The sequence below is a fragment of the Equus przewalskii genome, chromosome 22 (assembly GCF_037783145.1).
Source record: "Equus przewalskii isolate Varuska chromosome 22, EquPr2, whole genome shotgun sequence".
Taxonomy (NCBI): domain Eukaryota; kingdom Metazoa; phylum Chordata; class Mammalia; order Perissodactyla; family Equidae; genus Equus; species Equus przewalskii.
The window spans coordinates 38700930-38722195 of record NC_091852.1 but is presented as its reverse complement, the minus strand read 5'-3'; the positions used below and the strand labels follow the sequence as shown (position 1 = coordinate 38722195).

Below are 21266 nucleotides of genomic sequence, written 5' to 3'. Positions count from 1 at the left end.
GTTCATGTCAGATGAAGAAGGTGGTTATCAATCTGATAAAAATGGAGTTAATTTGAGAGCCTTAAGAATTGAATTGTTATCTGGTGTATTATTCAGTAGCGCAGACGTTTTTTTAGTAGCAGCTCCTAATCTATTCTCACTTCTTATGAGGGAGGGATAAGTGGAGGAGAAAGAGGCTGGGTGGGACTAGAAGGAAGTAAGGATATTCCCAGAGCAAATTATGGGATTATAGGAAAAATACCTTAAAGGACCCATTTGTGTCTAGTAGCGGAGGAGGGGAAAGAGGACACATTCTTTGCTGGCGGGATAGGGTTCAGGAGCTCAAATAAATAAAGTAACAAAATATCCCCCAAATGCCTCTGGTTAAGTGTATTTCTACTATGGGTTGAAATTAGAAGGGCCAGGAGAGGAATTTGGACAGTTCAGAGTTTCAGTTGTAGCACTCTACATGGAAATTTTCTCAAAGATGTAAGTTCAAGAGTCCTGTGGAAAAAGAGTGTTAGAGATTCCACCAACAGGTTTATGCTATAAGTTCTAGGCACAAAGTTCCTTAGGGAACTTGGGTCCATATCTGAGGTCTTGGACATCAAAAACTCTGTGTGACATTATACATACATGGGGCAGAGAGTAAATTTCCAGAAGAAAGATTTCTTCCCTAAAGCATCTCTCTCAGATTGTTATGTACTGTCTTATGCAACGAATGCCAGACATATTAAAAATAAAAATAAATAAAAAGATCTAAAAAAAAAAAAAAGCAAGCTCATAGATACAGAGAACAGATCGGTGGTTGCCGGAAGTGAAGGGTGGGGGTAGGAGAAATGGGTGGAGGGGTTCAAAAGGTAAAAAGAAAAAAAATAAATATGAAAAAATTAAATGAAAACAAACAAAAACTACGAGTTGTTCTTCTCTTTCACAGCATTCAGGTACATGGTTGTAAGGGTTGGGCCAAGGGTGATCCTGGTGTTATACCACATGGCTTTATCAAAGCTGACCTTCTGCTCCCAAGCAGAGTTATTGTGATTAGATGAGGTTGTAGATATAACTCTCTTCTTCCTCAGGATGGGCTCTTCTTAGGATATTCCTTGTCATCATATGCAACTAAGACTCCCAACACAAGCTCACACTGGTATGAATCTAAGAGCAGTACCACTTAGGCCCAAGCTAGGCATCTTCAGGACATAAGAAAAAATAGAAAATATATAAACATGTTTAGACAATTCAGATGATATCACATCCTGGATATACATCCAGTAAACTAAAACCCATACCTAATAAAAACATGTTTTGAAGAAATAGATATACCCCTAACTGCAGTCCTAACTCTGCTCCAGCCCTACTTGCTCGCTGGGCCGGGCTTGGACTCAGGGTTATAATCTGGTCAAGAAAGAGATCTCAAAGCTTCTGTACCAAATGAGAATTTTGCTTCTGTCATGCCTGGAGAATAGGAAAGACTTCAGATGCCCTCAGAGGCTGATGGAAGACAGCCAGCCACTGACAAAAGGCCAGGCCACTGTGTCCATGCGCACACCAGCAGATTTTCAGCCTTGCAGCACAGAGGGTCTTGGGCTATTTGGGATGAGACCCAGATGGGGAAATTCCTCACTGGGCCTCAGCAGCAGGTGGACAACTGGAGATGTATTAGGGGCGGGAAAGGGGGAAGAAGAGACCCCTCCCTCCTGAACAGTGAGGAACCAAGCCTGGAAATTAAGAGAATCTTCCAAGGAATAAGCCTCAATACAAAAGCAAAAGAATACAGTCTCTGGGAGGATGTCAGTGTGGAAATGAGGTGAGGCTTTCTTTTCATTAAAAAACTTGCTAAGGGGCCACCCCCCTGGCCTAGTGGTTAAGTTCAGTGTGCTCTGCTTCAGTGGCCTGGGTTCAGTTCCTGGACGCAGACCTACACCACTTGTTGGCAGCCATGCTGTGGTGGCGACTCACACACAAAATAGAGGAAGATTGGCAACAGATGTTAGCTCAGGGCAAATCTTCCTCAGAAAAAAAAAGCGATGAAAATTTAAGGAAAATTAGAAGTAAAGAAGGATACTCAAGGTCTCTCCATGTAGGGGTGAATGTTGACTTTCTCTGCTACCCACACTTAATCATGAAGTACTACTGAAAATGGCATTCACAGGATCTGTTAAGAGTAGAGATCAAACCGTAAATGGGGGCACAGGCCACGTCCTCTGAAGAGAATGGGACCAGGATCCTGCCTTCCAGAACAACTGCCAGAATCACCTCAAGCACCCTGAGCATCACCATTCAATGGCAGCTGCGAGTCAGAATCATCAGTAGACCTCCTATAGCCTCCTCCCTCATCAGCTCCAAGTCCTCATTTTACTTGTTTATTTAAATATGTGATACAAGCTGTATACAAATTCATGTGCATTGAAATATTAACAGGAGCAGAATAAAAAACGAATGAGTCTTTACAGCCTTTCCCTCTTAGGTATCCTCTAAGGAAGATTGTGCATCTCTGCTTGGTTTAGGACTCTTTTACCATGCTGCATTAGATGTATATAAAAAGTGTAGACAGTGATGCAGAAATGGAATGATCTCCAGAAAAATATAGAGCAATATTTGTAATAGAAAGGAAGAAAGCAATTAGGAGATGGGTAGAAGAATGGATCTAGCGAAACAGTGGCAGGGACCAAAAAAGGGCAACTCTCTGTGCGTCAGAGATGGTTTGAAGAGCATTTCTGGGCATTTAGAAAGAGAGGGGTAAGGGGGAAATATTGTGAGGGGTTCTGCCATGCAGGGCATGGAGGAATAGGGTGCAGGACGGGGTGAGCAGAATCCAGATGGAAAAGCCTGGGAAAGATGGATTCCAAAAACAACTTGAATTGTATTTTCATATGCCCTTGCAAAAGCATATTTTATGTAGGGACATATATAACTGTTTATTTAAAGAGAAAGATAACTTTAAAAATACGACTTTTTAAAGTGTATACTGGCACAAAAATATACAAATAAAATTGCTTTAAGATCCCTGGCATATACTTATGTATATATGAGAACTGATGATTGAGTAATGATTGTTTTTGAAACAAAGGGGAAAGGTTGACTGATTCAATAAATGTTGTTGGGAAAATAGGCTATCTGGGGGAAAAACTTAGATTCCAAATCTCCCACAATACACAAAATGAAATATGATGTATAAGGAATAAGAGGAAATAAGAGAGTGGGCTTTGAAGGCATATCGCCTGGGTTTCAATACCGGCTTTGCCATACTTTATGGCCATGAGCATGTTACTCTGTCTCTCTAGGTCTCAGTCCATCCAGCTGTTAAGTGAGGGTAATAAAAGTCACTAAATCACTGAACGGCTATGGTTATAAATATATGAAACAAAAACAGACCTATTAAATGTTAGAAAAATGTGTATGTAAAAAGTTTTAAAACCCTCAAATGGGAAAGCTATTCCTGAGTGATGTGAGACCCAAGCCCAGAAATGAAAACAACAACACATTATAATACATGAATTTTTAACAAGTCTGTCAAGTAAAGAACTATCAAGAAAATTTAAATACATAAGGAAATAATCTTAAACATATAATTGAGTATTAATATTTTCAATATAAAAGAGCTCAAAAAAGTTTAATAACCCAATAGCAATATGAGCAAGAATACAAAGTCAATTTACAAAAGCAGAAATAGCTACAACTAGATAATGTACATATGCCTAATAATCAGCCTTCCTAGTGATCATGGATTTTTCATATAAGTGAAAAATCTGATAAACAACGAGATGACTTGGTGATAGTGGGGTAAGAGCACACACACATACACAGCTGAAGTGTAACGTTTTCAAACACCAGTGGTTAATTTTGTAAAATCTACCAAAATTTTTAAACCACTGGACCCAGCAAATACAGTCCTAGGTAGTTATATTACGGAAATACTCTGTCCGTATACCTGCCCAAATGTGTACACAAATTTACTTATTGCAGCTTTATTTATATAAAGGATAACTGTAGTTTAATTAGTGCACTGTTATAGAGGACGGGTTAAGTAAACAATGGTCCCTTCATATTACAGGATACTATACAGCCATTAAATTCATTTAGGTAAAGAATGTTCACCTGCATCCGAGCTTGTCCGAAATACATTGAGTGTTGTTGAGTGAAAAAGCAAGTTAAGGAGTAAGAATGGTTACACTGGTGAAAACTGATGTCTCACTATTCCTGAAGAGGAGGATTTGAGGAGATGGAGGGTAGAAATGAGATCTTTAAACTCCCTTTTAGTTTTTGGAAACTGGGTATCTTTACCTTTTTTTTTTCTTCTTAGCTATGTGTTTAAAATGGACTCTTTTAAATTGTGTCCAGTATTTCTATTTTTCTGAAGGAAAAGGAGCTTGTCTTAGTGAAGTCTCTCTGTGGTGGGTACTGGAAGATGACTCCTCCTTTGTATCCTCAGAGACAGTGTGGAGGGACCACGACACTGGACGCTATTGAAAGCTGAAGGTGGAACAGATGGAATTTTGGATAACAATCTTATTTTCCTGCTAATACACAAATAAGAGAATTTTAGTGATTTGTCATTTAATGAATAAAAATATTGCTTTAACTCTAAGTTCTGATTCCTGGATGCTGACTGGCATCGTCTTTACTGTATGGTTTTTCATAATGGTTTATGAATGAATAAAGCCCATCCTGATTTTTCTCTTCAGCACTATTCTAGATCTTGGATCTATGTTTCTGCACCTCTTGGTATTGACTTATTTTCTCTTTAGAGCAAATATTTGCACTTAAAAAGGACTACTCTAACTCAGTATCCTGTTCCAAACCTATTTTTAGTTGATCCAGCAATTGCTGAATAAGTTATAGCAGAAATCTCTGCATCTGTCTCTATCCCTATCAGAAGGGAGGCTCTGATGAAATTAACATGAAGGAAGAACTTCTGGGACGCAATGTATGGAAGAAAGACATTGAGAATTCTTGTACAGAATTAGCCAAGATCTCCCACCTACAGGCAGGGAGTATGAATCTAAAGCAAAGCTCTACTAAGGAGGCATTTTGGCTGGATCAGAGGGTCTCACGGGGTACCAAAGTCCACTGTGATGCTGTCAGACTAACCAGGGTGAGAGATTCAGGAGGTTATGAACTCACTTGCCTCTTCAGCCTATTTACATCTGTAGCTTTCTTGCATATATTTTAAGATACGTATTTTAGTGTCAATGAGAAAGAGTCCAGTTAAAAGCAGTCAAAAATTTGAACAGATACCTCACAAAAGAGGATATCCAAATGATCAGTAAACCTTGAAAAAAAGTGTTCAACATCATTACTGCTCATGGGATGCAAATTAAAACCAAAGTGTCATTCCATAACACACGCACAAGAATGGCTAAAACTAAAAAGATTAAACTAAAAAACTAAAAAGACTGACATACATTTGGTGACAATGGGAGTGTAAATTATTAAAATTTTTGGAAAAGGTTTGGCAGTGTCTATAAAGGTAAACATGTACACACAAACCCCATGACAAAGCCATTCTACTCCTGGGTATATATCCAAAAGAAATTGTTGCTTAGGTCCACCAAAAGAAACGTCCAAGCATGCTCACAGAAGGTTTAATCATAGTAGCCCCCACCTATGCCAAAGAAATAAAGAAAAAGTACATTAATACTAGAATTGACACATGTATTTTGATCTATTCAAAAAACAACAGTACAGGGGCCAGCCCATTGGCATAGTGGTTAAAGTTCTGCATGCTTTGCTTTGGTGGCCTGGGGTTAGTGGGTTCGGATCCCGGGCTTGGACCTACACATCACTCATCAAGCCATGCCATGGCAGCGTGCCACATACAAAATGGAAGAAGATTGGCACAGATGTTAGCTCAGCAGCAATCTTCCTCACCAAAACAAAAAAACAAAACAATACATACCAATGAAAATAATGAGCTATTGATACAAGAAACAATAAGGATCATTTCACAGACATATTACTGATTGAAAAGCTAGATATTCAAAAGTACCTGAAGTGTGTTTTCATTTACAGGAAGTTCAGAAACTGGCAAAACCAGTCTGTGGTGACAGAGGACGCGAGAGTGGTTAGGTTTATGGTGGGACACTTGTTAGGAGGGCACAAAGGGAGTTGCACTTGTACCTGAAGGAACCACATTATCTACATATTACAATAATTTTGACTCCTCTTGTTTGTTTTACAACTTTTTAGTTTATTGTTCCACTGCAATATTAAATACTAGAGGGGAAAATAGGCATAGTTGCCTTTTACCTAATTTTTATAAATAATATTCTGGTTTAACAGAATATTCTCTTGCTTGCAAGAAACATGCTTGATATTATTTGCATGTATTTGTTTATTTCTCATTAATTTGGAATCTTTAAAGTTATGATGTATATTATGTCTTTTTTTACAAATATCACATCAAAATATTTGAGATGCCAGTTTAGTTTTCTCATGTTAAATACTGATGAATAGGTTGTTTTGAATTGTTCCAGGTAGGTAGATCAAAAATCCATGTTACTGGGGCTGGCCGGTGGCTCAGTGGTTAAGTTCGCACGTTGTGCTTCGGGGACCCCGGTTCGCCGGTTCAGATCCCGGGTGTGGATCTACAGGCCACTTGTCAAGCCATACTGTGGCAGGCATCCCACATATAAAGTAGAGGAAGATGGGCACGGATGTTAGCTCAGGGCTAATCTTCCTCACAAAAAAAATTAAAATCCATGTTACTGATCACATTATCGATTGTAACTAACTTGAAAACAATTTGTACAAAAAATCTTCAGTGTCATTTTATTTAAATAGCAAATATATTCATGGGAATCTAAAACAAGTAAATAATGCAAAACAGAGGGGAAAAGATGGGCTTTAAAATGGTAATGTCAGCCGAATACCAGTTCTGTGTTCTTCTTTTCTTTTTTTTTTTTTAAGATTTTACTCTTCCTTTTTCTCCCCAAAGCCCCCCAGTACATAGTTGCGTATTTTTAGTTGTAGGTCCTTCTAGTTGTGGCATGTGGGATGCTGCCTCAGCATAGCCTGATAAACAGTGCCATGTCCGTGCCCAGGATTCGAACCGGTGAAACCCTGGGCCGCCAGAGTGGAGTGTGTGAACTTAACCACTCAGCCATGGGGCCGGTGCCTGTGTTATTATTTTCTATCTAATCTGACCACATCAGACAGTCCAATATAATTGTTTTTTAAGGGAATTTTTTCCATCCTGATTTTAATAACTTTGTCCTCTGGTTTTCCTTCGCTAAGGAGCATATTTGAATGACTGACTGCTGGTAAAAAACAAAAGCCTTAGCTATGTTCATTAAGGATGACCATAGCATGGTGTTATGTTGCTTAACCAAATGTACTAAGACATGAATATCTAGAGTTACTTTCTTACCGTTGATACATTGAGTAAACGCATTCTAGTAACTAATGTTCTTCTGCCCTCTACTGGTTCAAATTGAAAATCCAGTTTAGATACTTTCCAGGAAAATAGCGTTAAGGTAGAATCTTTATGAAATTTTCCCCTTAGAAAGAAAACAAGCCAAAAATAAATAAAACACTATGGAAAAAATGATGTATCTACATCATCAAATAATCAGAGCAGAAATGTTTTAATCGTATTATATTTCAGATTTACGTTGTTTAGTCCATTTTCTCATTCAAAAGTTTTCAAACCTGCAACATTTCAACTTGATTTTAAGCATTCAGAACCAACAATACCGTTTAACAATGGCTTCCCCATGCCATTTTCTGAGCAGAGTGCGTTATCTTCAAGCTTTAAGAGAGTAACATTTTTAAAGGCAGAAAAAATGGAACATGCAACATAACCACAGCTAAATAAAGCTGACAAGTTTTAATATTCTAAATGCTTTTTATACCCTATTACATGATAAGGACTAGGATTTTTGCTTCTGTAGCCCAATAGCTTTCACCGAATTCAGGAAAACACTTGCATACACACACAAGAACACACACACGCACGAACAAAGGCACATAAATATGAACCCCCACAAACACACACACAGGCACCCATGTATGAATGATACAGAATGGCTTCTGGACCAGCTAACCTAAATTCTCCTAGTACTCACAAGTGTTTCAAGCAAGGTTATTTGTGGACCACATGAACAGTCAAGTGGCATTGACTGCATCCCCCCATGCTCCCGCCTATCCTCCCTGCAGGATATTCTCCTACACTAAGCATTTCCCGCTTAAGATGGATGTGCTGTTTAATGATGCATCCAAAACTACAACTTACCTACACGTATTTCCATCCTTCTTATATAGATATAATCAAAGGAATAAGTTTAGTTAAGAGGCAATATCAGAACAGGATGGATACACAGTGAATGGGAGCTCCCCAGGTCTATGACTCAAGCTCTGCCCTCTCCTTTGCCACTTCTTGTCTATAAAAGCATGTCCAGCCCTTTACTGGTCCATGTCCCTGGACTTGTTACCATAAAAGTGAGAGCTTATCATTCTTTGACGTATTTCAGCCAAGGGCCAGTCAACGGCTTAGGGGGTATGGACAAGGAGGCTGAGGGAGGAGGGTTATATTTACTATCGACTCATCTACTTTTTCTTATTAAGTGGGAAAGTGTAATACTCAGAAATCAAAATATTCTTTAAGTCAAAGTCGAGTCATCAGTAAGAAATTTTCTCTCACTCGCTGTGAATTTTAATGTTAGAAAACTCAATGTTAACCCATAGTTTCACGGTCCATGCAAATTTTACTTCTTCACAACAGGCTTAAAGTTTCTTCCACTTTTCCTGTCATCCTCTCTGTTCACATACACGCACCTCCCTCCAGATAATAATTATAAACTGTGCTTCAAGAAATAGCCTCTAGTTTGTAAGAATCAACAACAACCTGGGGAATCCACTTTATTTTCGTTCAAGGAAAAGGACAGAAAGAGAGTTCTTCACTCTTGGGGGCTGGGTCCCCTATCTGGGGCATGTGTGAGCACACCAGCACTTTTCTGGATCCATTCTTCCCAACTCTTTGCCCAAAATGTTCCCTCCAGTCCAATATGAAAGCTCCATTGCTTGTTTTAGGTCCTTTCCGGATCTGCTTCTCTTTCCCTGTAATGCATTATTCTGAGCACACACGACAAAGACTCAGACGACTTCAGGAGTTTCTTTAGAGAGAGTCCCTGAGGTAAGAAAGACAGTGAGTGAATTCTCCCATGTTAATAATTTCTGTTTCTGCTGCTGCTTAATAAGATTTTGCCCTTTTTGTATTTTTATGTGCGTGTGGCAGTGATAAAGCACTGCAGATGAATTGACATACTTTTAAGGCCTGCTTGTAGATGCCTAAGATGAGTCTGATAGGTTTCCTAATAGTCAGCACCTGTTCTCCAAGCTTTCAGAGTGTGACAGGAGAAGGTCCAGTCTGTGCTACGTCATCTCTGGTGTGAGTGAAGCTTCTCAGTTGGTGTTAACATACTTTGGGTTGCCAAAATAAACCATCTATTTTTGCCTTTAAGCAAGTTCAATTTTTATTACCAAATAGAGACGATAACAGACTGAAGCTCTCTTAGAGCCAGAATATTTTGATATAGAGTTTATGACACGTGCCTGGAGATGCTCCCTCATCCCAAGAACTTAATGTGGCCATTGGTCCTGAATGAAGACACTTCCCTGAGATTCAACCCCAGAATCAGTCTGGGAAGTACAGGTATTCCTTGTTTCCGGTGTAGATCTCACATGGAAAAACACCTACGGTCCTACAGTCTGTGTGTCCATTGATTTAGACGTAAAAATTGAACACATGAACACAATTTTTGAGAAATTACATGTATTTTTATAAAATAAAATTATACATTATAAAAGGAACATTTTATTCTTTAAAAAAATACTATGTAAAAAATAAATACGTAAAAACAAATTTAAACCTGTCATGCTGATCATTGAACATAATCCATATTTCTCTGCTTTTAAAGTCACCAATGTTGATTCTAGGCTTCAGTTTTCAGTTGATAAAGCAACTTCGAAAATGCATGACTACTTGGGCTTCATAAGAATCATGTGGTCACCGTTTTGTGACAGCCTGGTTCTCTTCCTTTTTTCCTTATTTTTTTTTTGTACCAGTTTGTTACAGAGAGAAGGAACCTGCTGATTTCCACTGTGACAATTTCTTAAACACAGGGTTTGTATCCTTCCTTCTTCAGGGAAAGGCTAATATCTTGAAAGTAACTCTTCACAGACAGTCACTTCCATCAAATTCTCTTCTAAAACTCTCTCTTGTCCCAAATACATCTCCAGCTGTTTCAGCTACCGATGAAGTCCAGTGTGGAATTTCTCCAAGAGGGTCTCATCCCAAACATCGTGGGCTGAAGATGCTGCAGAGACATCTCAGGGCAGACAGCATGGGGCTGGCTCTCTAGAGCTGGCCAGCATCCCCCAGCATCTCAGGGTACCTAATGTCAGATTCTGCAGGAACAACAGATGGGAAACACTCATTTTTTGTTGGAGGAACAGTAAGATGTGCCTCTTGGGGCTGGCCCTGTGGCCAAGTGACTAAGTCCGGAGGCTCTGCATTGGCGGCCAGGGCTTTGTCATTTGGGATCCCAGGCACAGACCTATGCACTGCTCCTCAAGCCATGCCACATAGAAGAACTAGAATAACCTAAAAATAGGATATACAACTGCGTATTGAGGCTTTGGGGAGAAAAAAAAGAAGAAGATTGGCAACAGATGTTAGCTCATGGCCAATCTTCCTCACCAAAAAGTATTAAAAAAAAGAAAAGAAAAGAAAGATGTGCCTCTTGTCTAGCCTGTGACCTGAGTCACATCATGACTCAGACAAAAGTTGGAACTGAAGAATGGAAGTTCTTTAAATCCTTTAAATCTTTCTCTGTAAAAAATTTTTGGACAGATTTGTACAGATATTTTACCAAAGAAGACATGTGAATGTCAAATAAAGACATGAAAAGATGCTCAACATCATTAGTCATTAGGGAAATGCAAATTGAAAGCACAATTAAATACTGCTTCCTGTCTATGGGGACTGTTAAAACTAAAAAGATTGTCCGTAACTAGTGCTGGAGAGGATGTGGTGTAATTGCAAGTCTCCTTTGCTGGTGAGAATGTCAAATGGTACAACCACTTTGGAAAATGGTTTGGTAGTTTCCTAAAATATAAAACATATACTTTCCATATGATTTAGCCATTCCACTCTTAGATATGTACCTAAGAGAGATGAAAGCATACGTCCTCATAAAGACTTACACTCAAAGGTTCAGAGAAGCTTCATTTGCACTACAAGACACTGAAAAAAACTGTCAAACGACAAGTGAAATGATAAATTATCATATATCCATAAAATGGAAGGTTATCAACAACAAAAGGAATCAACTATTGAAGCATGACAAAGTATGAATGAATCTTAAATTTTTGAAGCTGAAATGAAAGAAGAAAAAGAATACATATGGTATTATCCCATTTACACAAAATTCTAGGAAATGCATACTTCTCTATGGGGACGGAAATGGCTGGCTGATGGGGGCTGGGGGCATGTTGGAGAGGGACAGAAGAAGGGATGACAAAGGTGCATGAAGAAATTTTGGAGGGGAGTGACAGTTATCTTCATTACATTGATTGTTGTGATGGTTTTATGGAGAGATATATATGTCAAAACTTACGATTTAGGTTTATATTCTCTGCAGGTAGGAGATCTTTGCTAAGCCTGTACCAGAAGACCTTGTTCAGTGTGTCACTTCCATACGGCACACAGCAGACCCTCCATGTTATTTTCATCCATGAGTTCCCTACTGATTGGAATAGAGACCCATGGAGGATTTCTTAGCTGATGGAACAGCTAAAGGTAAATTTGGAGCAGGATATTGAATCAGAGGACTCTTTTGTGATGCAAACTCAGGCTCTAAAATGGAAACAAATCACTGTCAAGAGGAGCAGAAACAACTCCAAGACCTAGAAGAGTCTGAACAAAAAATCAAGACATGCTTTTTATTCATTTATACTACTAAGAAAACTCATATGTTAAAGAGGCAATGAACTTCCAAGATTCAAAACATTACTTTTATATAAAGTTATCTCAAAGTTTTTATTTATTAAAGGAGAAACATTCACTAGCATTCTCTCTTTTCTGTATTGGTAGAACATTCTGACTGCTACCTAAGGTTTTAAGTGGTCAGTGCCGTCCGTTCTACCTTTTAAAGAGTCCAGTAAACCATCTCGCCCCACATCTTCTCCTCGTGGTACAAAGACAGTGCCCATTTCCACTTTCAACATGTGGGCCACTGAGCTAAGATGAACATCCTTTGCTTCAATCTAATAGAAATGTTGGAAACAACGTAAAACATCAATTTTAAATACATAGCTAATTCTTAGAAGTAAATAAAGAGATATTTAGGTTCCAGAAAGCAAGACATCAAATAATCCCATTTCTACTTCTTATTTCCTCAAATCCTAATCTTTAGGAATAATTGGATATCAGTTTCACCAATGTGATCATTCTTATTCGTTAACTTGCTTTTTCACTCAAGAAAACACTGATAATGTCAGGAACACCCTTGGCTGCTGGTGAGCATTGATCTACCTCATTTAATTTAATGTGGCTGCACAATATAATGTGAAGGAATCATAGTTTACTTAACTATTCACCTGTAATGGCATATTAAGTTGACTTCAATTACTTTTCATATAAATAATGCTTCACAATGAAACAATTTGAGCATTCACTTAGTATTTCTGTAAGATAAACACCTCTACTATGTTTGCTGGGTCTGGTGATTTAGATAGAGGCTACAAAACTAAGCACCAATAACGTTTGAAAATTTTGCGCCTCTACCAATTCTGCATGAGGATGCATTTGTACCCTACCCATCACTAAGCAATCTTTTTGTTGCTGTTGTTTATCAGATTTTTCATTTGAAATTTCATTTATTTTAAAAATCCACAATCACTAGAGAGGCTGATGATTTGGCATATGTATATTATCCTCTCAGTTATTTCTGCTTCTGTAAATTGCCTCTTTATATTCTTTTGCTCAGATTTTTATGGCATTCTTAAACTTTTCTTGATCTTTTTCTATATTGAAAATATTAATACTCTATTATACATTATAAAATTTTTCAATCCCATGTGATTTAAATTTTTTATGATGCTTGGCTGGACAGACTTTTTTAAATTAACATCTTAAAATGTGTTGCTCTATTCCTTTATGGTCTTTGACTCTCGAGTTTCTCTGATCTTTATATCTGCTAACAAACCAGGCTGATGTTGGTTCTTTCATTATCCTCCTGGAATAGAGAAGAAAACAGGGCCACAGGGAGATTAAATAATTTTCTGAAGTTCTGGGCCTCATTTTGGAATTCTGGTTCTCTGACTCCACACTCTGAGCTTTTTACCAATTCTGGGAATATCACTGTCCACAAGAATCAGAGATATTGCTGAGAATCTGAGCATCCTTTCTCCAGGACAGTATTACATAAAGAAACAATAAGTTCTTTCTCTCCAATTCCCATTTGTCCCGGTCATAGCAGGCGACATTCCCTTGAGACAGACATTTTTCAGTGCAGTTGATTTGGTCATCACTTTCCTTATACCTGTTACAAATTAGTCTCATCATCCTGAGGATGTTTCCTTCTATGTTTGACCAGCAGCGTTTTCTAAAAACTGAATTTGGGTGGTGTATACATTTTGCATTATATGAAGTGTTTATTTTCTACCTTCATTGAATTTCTGATCTCAGGTTCCAGCTGCCTCCTCCAATCAGCCATCCTGCAACTCACCTTAAAATGTAGCTGGAGGCAGAGAACCATAAATATAGCAGCTTACCATGATCCTCCACAGGACAGACCAGCAGACCTCCAACTTGGCCAAACAACACATTTGTAACTTTAACGTAACCAACTTGACATCTCCTGTTTAATCTGCATTCAAGAGCTGGATATACCAGAATTTGCCAAGTCTCTTACATTTCAAATTCTTGAGCTGCTGCTGGCTCTTACAACTTTCTCATAGTTCTTGATGCTTTGTTTATTGAGCATTGGGCATCATGTGAAAGGTGCAGTCTCCTCCTAGTGGAATCAGAACTCATAAGCACCTAAACGTAGGTGCTATGAGCCACGGGATTCTTTACTAGCTTGTTTGGTACAGACATGTGGGCCGTATCGGTGCTGCAGCTCCCTCTGTTTACTGAGTTTCTGTGCCTGGCTGGACATCAGTGGCACCCTGACCTCTGCAGAGGAGGGTGTGGCAGGTGGGGAGGGTAGAGGTGTGGCTATGTTCCCACTCACGCTCCTGCAGCCCAACAAAACTCAGCTGCCTCCCACTAACACTGCACCGTGATCTCCTGCAGAAGCTCATGGCCGCCACAGCCATGACCCTATCTCCCCTCGTCCTCTTCTCCAGCTGACCGCATATCTTGGGCAGCTGCAGTTCAGAGCCTGGACAGGACCTGTGCAGGGTGAGCTGGCAGCTCAGCGGGGCAGAAGCTCATTCATCCCCAGCTATGCATTGCCCCACTGCTTCTTGGTTCTCCAATACTTTGGAACATGCAAGTTAATAACTTCTGGGTATTAAACAGGATATGACTACGGAGATTTTCAGGGCAAGGTGACAGTACAGAGCTAGCTAGGAGAAGTTTTTCACATTAAATACAACAAAATGAATGGAAAGTAAAATTATGCATATGTATGTACACCAAAGGGCAGAATGGGTGGGTCAATACCAAATACTATATTGTGAGTTATGGAGGATTCCCTAAGTTTTATATTACCGATTTCTGTCAACATTTCTTAAATTTGAATTTATGCAATCACTAAACTCTCTTGCTCCCTGGTCTTTTTTTTTTTTTTGTGGCTAGTATTGTAATTTTTCCTACATATTACTTAATAATTGTTCTTTGCCTTCAGTTTTGGGAAAAAGATTCTCTGATCCAATTTCTTTCATTCATTTTTATTGGAGGGCTCATTCCTTGGTATAATTAGTCATCTGGGTATTCACAAATGTTTATGCTTTTCATGAAGCCAATGCTCTTGTCCTTAGAACAATTCTAAAGTTAATCAGGAAGTAATGCAAGCAATAATATTAAAAAAATAGAAAGGACTTCTTTACCTAAACCACCTCAATCAGAAGCATTAAATGAGTTTTAAAGTATCCATAGTAACATGAGTGTAGCCACGAGTAAATGCAGTGATCATATAGATAAAGAAAATCATCTCAAAAATAGCTGTATTATCAGAATTAATTAGATTTCTGGTATAGATGTATCCTTTGTTATAAGGAAAGAAATAACATTTCAATAAAATATTCTGGGAAAATTCTCTGGCACTCTAACAGAAAGCAATTTAGATTCTCACCTCATATCATAGATTAGAAAAAATCTGCTAATGGAATATTGAATTTAATGTAAAAACAGGTTAACAAGAAAGGGAACTGAATATGTATAAAATCAAAAAAGGAATGTACTAGGAGGAGGATGGTTCTCTGTCCTCAACAGCTCCTGGAGAAATAGGCAAGGAACTGTCCAGCTCTTCGTACACAGGGGAAATTAAAAACAAGTGTCCATCAAAAGAATATGGCTATAATTTATAGAAAACGTTTACGTCAATGATTAGAAATTATAAAATTATAAATAAATAATTTAAATGACCTACATAAAACTAGAGTAAATGAAGTAACTGATACAAGAAAATGAAACTTGATTGAAAAGATAACTGAAATGAGCAAGCAAATATGTTAACACTGAAATCACTACAAAGTGATATTAATTAGAACAATGATAAATTACTTTTTAGCCAAATAAGCAATATATTATGTGAAATATCTAAATAAGTAATAGAAATCAAATAAGTCAAATATTAAAAATATTCATACATTTTGTGCCAATTCATCCATTCTTTGAAAATGATTCTCAGAAAACACGAAGAAAAAATACGCATGGGCATGTTAACCCACAATCTCCTCCAGGGACCACCTTCTTTCTCTCTTCCACTTCACAAGCACACTTACAAAGATAATTTTCTCTGCACAGTATCCCTACTTCTCGTTCTTGTGTTTCTTTTTCAACCTACTCCCATCTGGTTTCTGTCCCATTATTTCTGCTAACCCAGATCCTGCTCAGGTCCCCAGTGGCATCTGTTTTCAGGTCTACTGGGACACTTCAGTCCACACCTGCCCTGCAAGCACCACTCTGTCTTTTAAACACACTCTTCCCTTCAGTAGTCTCCCTGCTATCCGTCTCCATGTGTCCTAACTCCACTGGCCACTCAGCCTCAGGGCTCATTGCAGACTCTCCTCTGCCCAACCTTTAACTGTTGAGGGTCTGCAGGACTAAGTTTAGGTCCTCTCCTCATCGTCCACTCTATTATAGGTGACACATCCATCCCATGCCCTCCTGCCCAGATACACAGTAAGGAATCCCAAATTAGTACCTGCACCCATGGCATTTTTGTAAATTCTAGACCCATATTCCCAACTGCTGATAAGGCCTCTGCACTTATATATCTCCCAGGCACCTTGGAGAGGACATCTAATATTGTTTTTCCTTTCCAGCATCATTTGTACCTAAAACTTCTGGTGTGAGAACATCATTTTCCTGTACTTCTCTTTGCAGTTTTTAATTTAATTGAAATAAAATAAACATTAGGATGTTTTTATGTCTCCTTCACTGTAAGACTCAAGAGTTTGACATAGCGGGACGTGTATTTGCTTTATTCACCTATATTTCTTGCCAGCAATTAGACAATTTGTCATTTAGATACTCAATTTATATGTATAATATGAATGGAATGCATGAGTAAATAAATTTCACCCTCTATGCCTCCATATTGTGTACAAAATGATGGTTTGGACTTTTTATTTTAAAATAAACAAATTGAAGAAGTTTTCTTTAATAAGAATTTAATAAATAAAACAAAATGCAGATTTAATAACATGGAAAGGTAAATATATTTTGCAAAATTTAATACAATGTAAAGATGAACACGTAATTATATATATAATTTCTAAATATTATAAATATCATAGATGTAAGAAGGAATGGAAATTAAATAAATAAATAAATAAATAAATAAATAAATAATACCAAAGGAGTCATCTCTTAGGGACCCTGGAGCTAAATATTTTAAAAATATTCTTGCTTAATATAACTGACAAAGTATTAGCTGAATTAACTCAATAAGTTCTGTGACTAAAGCAGAAATAGACTTTCGAAATGACCAAAGACAGGTGCAAGGGTGACACGGCACAGTAGTCAAGAAGAATCATTTCAAGGTGAGCCCAGGTCTCCATCCTTCATTCCTAATCTTCCCTGCAGGTTTGCTGATGAAGAGAAGGATCTCATGATTTCCATTCGGACAATCTCCCAGGCACAGTCACTGTATTTCTTCTCTTTCAGGTAGAGATGGATCCCCCGGAAGTACCTCTTCACGGCCAGTGTAGGGCGCACAGTTCCCAGGGCAGATTCTTCCTCTCCCATCTCCTGCTCCAAACAGGTGTCCAGGTCTTCCAGCTGCCGAAGGAGTCCCGTGCAGAGTTCGTCCAGGAGGGTCGTGTTCCAGGCAGCAGACGAGCGCTCTGTGTGGAAGAGGCTGAAGATCTGCTGGAGCATCTCGTGGAGGACAGACGCGGCCTGGGCCTCTGGGAACTGCCTGCCATCCGCCATGTCCTGGGGGAACCTGAAGTCTTTTCTGTCCTTCAGACAGACTGTGGAGGAGATTCTGCTCATTTGGCCCAGAAGCACGAAGTTCTTCCTGCTAACCAGGATGTGGCTGTGAGGCAGGTCACAGCCCAGAGCTCCACCAGGGCCATAACTGATCACCACCAGGGCCGTCAAGAGAGAGGGCAGGAGGGCCATGGGGAAAACGAGGGTGCTGCTGGCCTGGCTGAGCTGGGTGTCTCTGAACCTTGGACCCGAGGTTCTCTGATGACATTCTTTCCAAGCATGGCCGTTAAATAGGGAACACTGTAATTTTCACTTTCTAAACATTTCTCTACACTTTTATTTCCTTTTTTTGTTTTCATTTATGTATTCTCCATGTGGTCTAAGAAGACGTCATCAATCTAAACTGTTAGTTTTGCAACAGAAGTTTAATTTTCCCAGTAAACTTCAGATGTGCCAATCCAAATGGATACTCATCAATCAAATGAGAAAGTTCTTTGTCCTAAAGCCTGAAGTGTATGCAGATATGTAAACACTCATACACACACATACTCACGTGCATTTTTTAATATACAAAATTGCTCTTCTCTGTGTTAAGGACAATATTGGGCCTTGATTTTGGACTATGATTTTACCCTCCTTACTTTACATATGGAGAGTGTCTCCCTCAGCCCTAGAGGTTTCTGCATTTTGTTAGGTACTTACCAGACTACATATGGTAAACAAGCTCTTTAGAACAAATGACCGGGTTTTATTTACTGTTTTATTCACAGCTGTGCCTGATGATTACAAGTGAATGAGCTTCTCCAATGTTTCTCTTCTTTCTAGAATACATTCATGCAGGTCCACGTGGTTATACTTCACTGGGTCCACAAAGTCCGGACTGATACAGATATTGCCCTTTCTTTCCGCCATTTTGTAACCAGTCTGTAGTGCTCCTCAGGCTGTGCCAATACCCCCAGCAGGAATCCTGGTCCTTTTCTGGTGCATGTAGGTGTGGAGATTCTAATTCCAAGGTAATTGTATTTTCTCAGTACCACCTCACTGAAAAGGTATTTATCACATCTAGTAACACTTCTCCTCTGGAGTGACAGTGTCTTCAACCCAAACTCTCCTGGACTCACTCCCTGGGGACAGGCTCACCACATCCTGAGGACTTTAGAATTCCCCTACTGAGGAGGGGTTTGTTTCTTTGTTCGTGGAACAATCAATCTTCCAGGACCCTGGCCCTGGCTCCTAGAGTGTGTGAAGGACCCGAATTCTCAGTGGTGACCTCCTCTTCTCCTGACCTGAAGGCCCCAGGTATCAAAAGAGTCAACAGCCCTCAGGTGCTGAGAGTAAAAGTTCGTTTTCTCTAAGGAGGTGGCGGAATTACCAAATTGTCATCATTTCACCTTTAGTAGGCAAATAATTTTTATTTTGCCAATTATAGCTTTTATTGTTCAACTTTTTTACTTAAACTATTGAACACTTGTTATGCTCAAAATGTCTGAGCTGGGCACAGGGGATTGAAGGATGACATCTTCGAGTAGAAACTTACATTATGGAAGCTAGTGATCGTCTGTTGTTCATTCAACTGTTGGGCTTCTTTGCTCATCCATTTCTGTCTCATGCTCAGAATGCAGGGCAGTAAGGCCCAGACTGTTATGTCAGAGAGAAACGCCTTCTTTACTTTACTTATGCATGATATTTCATTTTAAATTTTGAAAACAACAAAAATTATTTCAATAACTTATTTTTTACATAGTGCTTTCCTGGGCAGTCTGTCGTCCTGCTGCTGTATTTCTTTCTGTTTCATCCCGAGGTTAACATGAACAAGAGAAGTGAAAGAACGGCAAAGGGCCTGGGCTATTTTTCTCTACGATTTTCAAGACTTCAGACTTTTTGTTTCTCATTTCAACTTTCCTAGAAAGCAAAACTTGACAGTTCTTTGTGGGAAAAAATTAAACAAACGTAATTCTGAATGTCATGAAAGTGAAAAAAGAGAAGTGACTTTTCTGCTGATGAAATGACATATTCTAAGTTAGCAAAATTCAGTGCAGCAAAGTTGGGGGGCAGGGTGTGGCGGAGGGGAAGAACGAGGGCCAATGTTGAACAACACAAAGGCAGGACAATAGCCGCTTCTGCCAGAAGCTCAAAGACCAACTCCTGGGTCAATGGCCTGCCTTCAGCTTTGCAAGACCAGCCATCTGATGTTTGTTTCATTTAATCCACTTGTGATCAGCTCTGAGGAGAGAAGGAAGTCTCACCAACCAGCTCACAGAGACTGGCAACCAGACCCTCAGTTGCTAGAACACTAACTCTGTCTGGCAGGATAGGAGGTATCAGCCCTTGCTTGAGCTCTCCACCTAGTTGATCAACCACTCGGACAATGGAAAGATTGCCTCTAGAAATCTAGAATTATGAGAAAGGAAATTGGATGGTGCTAAAAGATTCTGCTCTAAATCTGGATAATAATGATATTTAAAAATGATAACACTGAAATTTATTGCATGCTAACCATGGACCAGCCACTGTTCTAAAATCTTAATCTTCTCAATGACCCTATTTGGATTATATTTGTTTATACAACTGTTTGTAGAGAAATATAAATCTGGAGGGGTGGATTATCCTGAAGGTACCAAAGATCCAAAACCTTAAGGAGATTTAAGAGAATGACTTTCCTGGAAGTAATCTGTTAAAAGAAGTGAAGGATAGAAGTGGACATGAGATTTATGAACCCACAAGCAGCCACAGCGTGAAATCAGTAGAGCAAGGAGAGTGAGAAGACAAAGAACCCTGACTTCCACTTCAGGACCAAAGGATTGGTGTCTATTGTTTTGCATAGCAACAGGGTGTGGTATGAATCAATTGAACTCACTGACTTCAAGTTCTAAGGAAAAGTAGACAGAATCCCTTTTAAATAGGTATAAGGGAGTAGATTTTTCTGCCACTTGAAATGGAAGTGTGCAGCTGGCACTAGGGTAACCCTCGTCCTTTCTAATACTCTGCAGGCTGCTGTGTTATCAGTGTCACCCATGCTGGGGACACTGCTAATTGGCCGTGTCGCCGTAGGGGAACTCTGTGCTCTCAGCATCAACTTCAATCTTCTCATCCTCTGAATCAGAAGGATCTGGAGAAACAGTTGACTCACTGCTGCCTATTTGTATTGTTCCACCTTCTGAGGACCTGCCACTGTTCCAGTGGATGCTTTACACATCTCTGTTCTCCTTCCAAGTTCTCAAGCTGTTGCTGACTTTAAACGTCTTCACGTTTCTAGATATGCGTCTGCTTAGATTTTTTGAGCAAGAGTCCTGCGTCTGGTACAGCCTCCTAGTGGAATGAGACGTGGAACGGCCTAAAGAGAGGCACAGATGAGCTCCCGGGTTCTTTCCTAGGTCCTTGGGCGTACATACGTGGGCGGGGCTCCTCGTCTTTACTGTGTTTCAGTGCCGGACGCTGGAAGTCGGGGGCACTGATGGCTGCAGCGCAGGAATCTGCTGGCAGGCAGAGTGGAGGCATGGCCACGTTCACACTCGCTCCTGACACCGGAAACCCTCGGGAGAGCTGGTGCTGCGCCATGATCCCTCACAGCCCATCCGTAGGCACCGGGCGCCCCTTCTCAATTAGACCAGAGGCGCCTTGGGGTGTAACGTCGCGCTCAGCTGCTGGACACGAGGCGGCGGGGACAGCAGGGGAGAAG

The 21266-nt window shown here is 39.6% G+C and overlaps 1 protein-coding gene across 1 annotated transcript; it reads right to left on the bottom strand.

Annotated features, from left to right (window-relative positions):
* Positions 1-17191: 17191 nt before the first annotated feature.
* On the bottom strand, positions 17192-17779 carry LOC139078539 (interferon omega-2-like). Its single transcript, XM_070590108.1, has one exon. The coding sequence runs from the start codon at positions 17777-17779 to the stop codon at positions 17192-17194; it is 588 nt and encodes a 195-aa protein (XP_070446209.1).
* Between the last annotated feature and the right edge of the window lie 3487 nt (positions 17780-21266).